This window comes from Aythya marila (genome assembly GCF_965140915.1).
Source record: "Aythya marila genome assembly, chromosome: 8".
In the NCBI taxonomy this organism is placed as follows: Eukaryota; Metazoa; Chordata; class Aves; order Anseriformes; family Anatidae; genus Aythya; species Aythya marila.
The window spans coordinates 2,192,777-2,200,425 of record NC_139049.1 but is presented as its reverse complement, the minus strand read 5'-3'; the positions used below and the strand labels follow the sequence as shown (position 1 = coordinate 2,200,425).

Below are 7,649 nucleotides of genomic sequence, written 5' to 3'. Positions count from 1 at the left end.
CACGGAGACCGTGCTGAAATTTGGTAACAGAAACCAAGGGAGAGTCAGGTGTACAGCCGAATTTTCATGAAGGTATACTGATAATTAAAAAAAAACAACTGGCTTTAGGCACACCTTGAGACACGCCATACGATGGAGGCTGTGAAGTTTGTATTTTGGTCCATACGTGTTTTACGTGATGGGACGCAACCACTTGCTTGTATCTAAGTGTGCACCAAGCATGAAAGACAAATAAATGCGAAGCTTCCCCATTAGCCTTCTCCTACCCACGCTTTCCAAGCGTAACCGCAGCTCCCTCTAGGGCCTTCCAACAGAGCCTGTAGGGGAAGGGTCAACAGGTCCCCGGTTTGTGAGGGAGGGAGAGACCCCGAAATTTAGCCTGGCGCCTGTGCGGACAGGTGAGCCCCGAAAGGCTTCGCTCAGGCGTGCGGACAGGGAGAGCGAACCGCGGAGCAGTGCCACAGCGCGGCCCTCCGGTGCCCTCCGGTGCGGCGAGGCGAGGCGAGGGCTGGCCCCCGGCCCCGGCCTCCGCAACGTGCCCCCGGCCCCAGCAGCGCCCGGCCCGGCAGCGGGGCCGCCGGGGAGCAAGGGGCTCCCCGCTCCGCCTCCGCTGCCCCGCGCCCCGCCGCTGCCGTCCCCCTGCCCCGGCCCCGCTGTCCCCGCCTCCCTCCCGCAGTTATAAGCCCGAGCCCGGCGCCGCTGGGCTCACCGCCGATCCGCCCCACGAAGATGCTGCGAGCCCACGCCGGATCCCGAGCTCTGCTGCTCGGCGCCCTGCTGTGGCGCCTGGCCGCCGCCGGTGGGTATCAGCGGGCGGGGGGCATCGGCGCGGCTCGGAGCCTCTGGCGGGGCGGCCAGGGGAGAGCGGCTCCGGCTGCGGAGCTTGGGGCGGCTTCTGCTGAGGGGAACCCTTTGGGGACCGGGGGGCGCTGGGGCGGGGGGCTCCCCGCGGCTCGGGGCCTCCGGGCCGCTGCCTCGGGAGGGCTTTGTCCGCCTTCCCCGAGGATAAGGGCTGGGCTTCTCCGAGTCAGTAAAGGATTTGGCTTCCCCAGGTAAAGCAGAGGGGGAGCGGGGCTCGTGCTTTCTGCAGATGATACAGCCGGGGTGATTTTGAACTACACTGTATTTGCTTGGTGCTTGGACTCCGCCACGAGCGTCCGAGATTTTGTAAGTTCTTGAGGGGTCTTGGATCAAAAAGTAAAGGCAGCCTGAGACAAGACTCCGAATAAGTTACCTCAGCAACCCGGGAGTTAGAGGAACCAGGAAAGAAAATAATTTTCTTCTCATATTTCTCACCTCTGTCAGGACACATTCCTTCACGGAGACAAGCATGAGCCCAAAGGGCAGGACCGATACTTTTTGCCCAAAATAACCTCTCTTACTAGCAATTAACAGCAACTGCCTCATTTAACAAGGCCGTGAATGCAGGAAGACAGGAATTAACTACAATGCAACTGATGATGCTCTTTTCTGTTTTTAAAGGTAACTTAGAACTACCAACAGCAGTTAATGTAACTTGGTCTTCAATCAACTTTAAAACTATACTACAGTGGCAACCAAAACCGTCAGGCTACTTCTATACAGTAGAAATACATGGGTAAGTAAATAACACCATGGCACGTACTTTAATGGCAACTGGAGAAGACGCAGACAGAGCGTTTGATTATTTCTGAGACTGAATGTAACAGGAAAAGAGCTCGGGCAAGGGGTCTAGAAAAACTGCCAACCCAACTGTTAATACTCCTTTATATCCAACTATAACAATATCTGATTCAGGTTTCTGGTGTTGCCCACTTCGGAAATGATAAGTTGAGCTTTAGATCAGTATTTCAGTTCTGAGGTTTGATGTGGGCCAGCTGCCCTGGAGATGTAGGGCAGGATACTCAGAAGTTGACACTCAATGTGACATACCATGTATTAGAGAGAATTTCACCTTTTTATGTCTTTCAAGGTGTCTGGACCAAGTCTTTGTTCTTCAGTCTTGGGAGGTGTCTGATAAATATGAGTCTGAATTTTATTCTAATCAGTGAATCACTATAAATGTGTAATTAATCTTGCTGGGTAATACTAAAAATCCCCTTTGTTTGTCTAGCTCTATGAAGACTTCCTCTGTCATCATGTTTTATAGAAGCTATAAAATACTGTGGACATAAAAAACAATCAGCTTATGTGAAGTGTCTAACACCTCTTTTAACACTGCACAAAAACTTCTGTGAAGTTCAGTAATAAATCTCTATGGTTCTTAGCTCCCATATTAATTCATAGACATAGAATTCATAGGGCATTAAACATGCCCTGAAGGGAAAACACATCATCAACTCTCCCACATATTAATGAAAATATGATACTGTAGTTTCTTCTGTGTATAAAAGTTGCCTAGAAATGAGAGCTCTCATGACTAATGGATGAAATACCAGTGCAGTGGTCTCATGTGCTCTTTTATTCTTTAATCTAAGGAAGCGATAAAAGGAATAGACTTTAAAGCACATACTTAGCAAAATGGCACAACCTACCTTAGCAGCGTGAAAGACATCAAAAGGACACAGAGCCTTATCTAGCACTGTGCACTTTGAAATGTTTTGTGAATCTGGAGTTTATTTCCAAATGTTTTTGCTTGTGAAATACTGAAGTCTGCCCAAGATTCAGTGTAGAATCAAGTGTAGTTCTGATACAGAGGCACTTCTTTAGACAAGGTGTTCCCATGGATGAAGTGCACTTAAATGCTTTCTTTCTCTTCCACGTACTCCTACGAAAGTACATTTGATTGATCACCAAGATCAAATCTATCCTGTCCTATTTCAAAGCAGGGATACTAAAACGAACAGATCTGTGGCATAAGAAATCTAGTGAAGTGGGAAGGGACTTCTGGCAACTCTTACAAAAAGTTTGACCTACTTGGAGGAAAACTCATTTGTTAATTTCCAGTTAATCATTCCTTCTCTTTCTGTTAAGTTTACACCATTTTTCTTTTCCTTAATTCACCAACAAAAACAAGGAAAAGAACTGAAGCAGTAATATCAAATCTGTTTTTCTTCTCCTTCTTGTGAGGATGCAAAGTGAGCCATTAACACTTATTTTACCAGTTTATTCAGTATTTCTCAAGAAAATGGACCTACCCTCAGCCCTTTAAAAAACAAGAGAATTAATAGGTCATGTTTTTTGTCAATATTTTTTGTTTCTATTATGCAATTCTGCAATTAAAATTGCTGCTAGTGTCAGTTTCTCAGTGACATTTCTACCTGCATAGATGCAAACACAAGTGACATATGAGCAGACGTTGTAAACAATTAATTTACATGACAACTTCCTAGTACAACTAATGTTTCTTAAGGCAATAGTTTTCAGATGCATCAGTCACCAGGGAGAACGCTTTCTAACTGATTTACACGTATTTTATTTTTTTTTCATAAGTCAACAGAAGAAAAAACAAAATCAGAACTGCTTATGGTTTCAGTTCAATTCATATAAGCTCATATTGTTAATTCATATGTGTATCCAATGACATCTTACTGTAATTACTATTGCTCATATTTTACTTACTTGATTCTGCTTTGAGTTGTGAAATATACCTGTACAGAACAGTGGTTTGGTTTGTTTTTTCTTCTATTTTTCAGCCTATATCTGAAAGGTTGTTCCACTGACTGAGGGAAACTATACAGTCTGAGGGGAAAAATGTTTTTAACATATAAATATGCTTGTAAATATATATATATATATATATATATATATATATAATATATATAAAATAGCTTGTAAAAGCCTGCTTGGGAAGAGTTGACACTTCTTACTCTTTTCAGACAGACATCTGACACACAAAAAAAATGCATACTGACCACGGAAACAGAGTGTGATGTTACTGATGCACTCAGGAATGTGAAAGAGACCTACACAGCACATATATTGTCTGTACAATCTGCAGGGATGGATAACTTTGAAGAACCACCTTTTGCAAGCTCTGAAAAATTCACACCTTATAATCAGAGTAAGTAGGATTGCCAATTAAATCTTATCATAAACTTTATTTCAAAATGATTTCCACTGACTTCAGGTTTGTATTTGGCCTGAAGATTTTTCCTATAGATTCTTTTAGTATCCCTACTGATATCTGTGTGGTGCCAGGAGTTGGACTTGATGATCCTTATGGGTCCTTTCTAACTCGGGATATTCTATGATTCTATGATATTTTAGAAGAAAACATACAGGTGTAAAGATTTCCCTGTTGCAGGGCAGTGTCTAAGATTTTATTTACTACTTGTTTCTCACTGCAGTAAATTGAACATTTTATTACCATTGTGTACTAGATACAGATATTTGTTAATAATCCTGTACTGCCTTAGCTCAGTAAAGTTGTAATTAATTTGAGGAGGGAAGGAATTAGAGGGAGGAAAAGAAAGAGAGCATATTATATAGAAAACAATAAAACCATAGAACAGCTGATGTTGGGGGTGGGGGAGGGGAAGATAATGCTAGTGTTTTAATTCTAAAAATGCTTTTTTAGCTATTCTTGGAAAACCAGAAATCCAGAATTACACACAGAAGGATTCCAAACTGAATATTGTGTTCCAAGATCCACTTACACCGTATATGTTTCCTAATGGAAGCTTTCAAAGTATTCGAGATATTTTCAAACATGACCTGGAATACAAACTTTATTACTGGAAAGATCAGAGTTCTGGAAAGGTAAGATCTAGCTCTAGTTTTTACATATTCTGTAGCTATATAATGCTGCATAATTTCTGTACCACCTTAAGAACTAGCATTTTTGCAGAGAATATCTTCCTGATTTTTTTTTTTTTTGCTTTACAGAAAGAGGCAACAACAAAAAGCAATACTTTTGAAATAAGCGTTGACAACACAAACAACTACTGCTTCTACATAGAGGCAACCATTCCCTCTCGCAGAGAAAACCGTACTGGTCAAGAAAGCATGGTGTTTTGTACCAGTGTAGGAAGAACTATCTTAGACGGTATGTATCTCGTGAATTGCCATGCTGTCTTTAGCATTGCAAGAAAAAAGTGCTTTGATTTTGAATATATTTCATACTTCTTTAAAGTGTGATGCCTAAGTTGTAGAATAAACTATTTGCTCTATAAGCAAGGGGACACAGACAAATGTGGAAACTCATGGGAAGAACATCATTAAGGAAAAAAGAGTCCGGCATCTTCAGCTGGATAGAGTTGGTTTCAGGGTTTTGCTAAACTGCTCTGATTTATTTTTAAATTTTTTGAGTTGATGGCTGGCCACTGACATTTCAGATCTCATCACTGGCCTTCATCTTTGTGACGTTGTTCCACTGTTTACCTCAGATCCTTCCAGTACTGGGTCCCATAATAAGTGATTGATTAGCAATCCAGAATAGGACTGCTGGAAACCTGCATAACAGGCATTTCTGTTGACTTGCAGTTTGAACTATACTTTAGTTACTATCTCAAAAGCAGATGACGAGACTAAGACTTTCTTCACTGTTACACTGCCATGTCAGCCAACTGACTGACTTCTTTGCTGGTAATTAAGTTAGAGAGTGTTCAGTAAATTAGCCAGTTTAATTCCAAACAAACAATTTGGAAAACAACTTTCTTCAGTATGAAGCCATGATTACTTATTAAATAGTATCACATTACTGTATCAGATGAGACTATCTCATCTGTAGGGGAAAAAAAGTAGGAAACCTCTCCCAGAACTGGCAGTCTCTCTAATTAACTTTCTTACCTAGATACATACTTTCATTTATCACAATAGTTTTGAATTCTAGTAAATTTGAATAGAAATCTCTTCTATTGGTGTTTTCTAGCTTCTAGCCTAGAAAAAAAATTCCACTTGGACTTTGTTTCACAGAATTAATGCAGGGGTTTGGGGGGGTACTCGGCCTAGTCTTGAAGTGGTAACATGGTATTTTAGTATACTATCTAGTTTAAAACCTATTGTGGACCATGTGAAATGAAGTTTTATATCAGTTCAACAATTCCATTTTAAAATGAATTTGGTTCACGCTGAGGTGATCATTCTAATTCTGTGATGCTGCTAAATACAGAAGGCAGTTTTTGAGTTCAGTCGAGTGGGTTCTAAGAATTTGTATTGTGACATGATGTCTCTGATAACTGAACCTTGGATTTTTTTCCCTATCCTACAGAATATGGAGCAGAAGTCTTTATCATCATAGCAGTGATAGCAATTGCAGTCATCACTCTTGCCATTGTTCTATCAGTGATCCTGTGTAAACGCAAAAAAGCAAAAGCTGCAAGAGAAAAAGAACCGCTTAATGGTATCTGAGGAAAAACTACTGTGGATACTCATGGCAGTTCCAAAGCAAAAAAAGAAAAGTGAATTGTGTGAATCCCTTTGCCTCTCTGGTACAGGAGTTTTGAAGCCAAAACCTTACGTGGATTTGAAGATCCATTAGACAGATGAAAAATCCCCGGATACCAAGAAGCCCTAGTGGCCAGAGGCTGGAAGAGTATTCTGATCTGTTACAGTATGATTACCCTGCACGTATACTCTTCCCAAGCACCTTGTATTGTCCTGTTTGAAACAGGATTCTCAGCTAGAATCTAATGAGTCTTTGATTTGGCTAGGTATTCTAAAGTATAAGCCTTACTGAGCCAGACAACTTACGGTACTTGTGATGGGAAAAAAACACTACTTTTGAAAAATACGTTTCCTTTACTAACTAAAAGGAATAATTTTCTGTTTCTGTGAAACAAAAACCTGTATTTATCTGACTTTCTTACATTATTAACTGGTGAAATGGTCTGTTAGTTCAGATGGGACAAAGATGCTATTTCTGCACTTCTTGGTTAAAATTGGCTTAGTCTATTTATCTTTGCATATATGCAATCAGTGGTAAACAAACTGAAACTATTGGTGACTTTAATGAACACTCTTGAAGTAAATAGCTGCTAACCATATTGAAAGCATACCTGGATTACACTACACCTATACTTGTACATACAGGGTAGTCGTACGGTTCCAAGCAAGTGTTAGGATAAATATTCTGCAGTTTGAGGCAATAACAACTCACCTCGGGCAAACACTGAGTAGGTAGCAGTATTTACTGCGGTTTTAATTTTATTTTGTATTAAATGGTGAATCAGTAGGTTCTGTGGTACAGTATACATTGAAATCATGTTGGTGATAGGTTTTGGAGGTACCTTTTGCTATGACTATTTTAATATTTATTTTATGAATGTCAATCTAATTTTTGTACTGGTGATATATATATTTATGATACTAATTTATACTTTTCTAGTGAAATAAAGGTGACTGGGAAAACAGGATTTTCTTTTGCCTTTTTTTTTAATGAAATACAATATTCATTCAAGAACTAAAGTCAAAAATATATTCAGGAAACATGCTTGTGACAGCAGTTTAGAAAAGTCGTTGGAAGTCTAAACAGGACTAGGTGAAATATACCATGAGGTCGCATATCTGTAAGCATAAAAATAGAAGATATACTTAATGAACTGATAAAAGGTTTTGAAGAGTCCCAAGTTGTTCTTGGTTTGCTCTTGTTCTTGCTTTTTTTCCAAGTTGCTTCTTTGAGTGATTATTCAGTATCAATTTCTCATTCTAATGGAAAGTATATTGGACACCCATTTGGATGTCTGTTTAGGGATTCCCACACCGTTGCCTATAGCAGTTGCAGTATTTGT

General features: G+C 40.4%; 1 protein-coding gene across 1 annotated transcript; it reads left to right on the top strand.

Annotated features, from left to right (window-relative positions):
* The first annotated feature begins 671 nt into the window (after positions 1-671).
* Positions 672-7,264, top strand: F3 (coagulation factor III, tissue factor). The gene is made up of 6 exons (XM_082765695.1): positions 672-799; positions 1,483-1,597; positions 3,798-3,982; positions 4,499-4,680; positions 4,807-4,966; positions 6,131-7,264. The coding sequence occupies exons 1-6, from the start codon at positions 730-732 to the stop codon at positions 6,268-6,270; spliced, it is 852 nt and encodes a 283-aa protein (XP_082621821.1). The 5' UTR covers positions 672-729; the 3' UTR covers positions 6,271-7,264.
* The last annotated feature ends 385 nt before the right edge of the window (positions 7,265-7,649 follow it).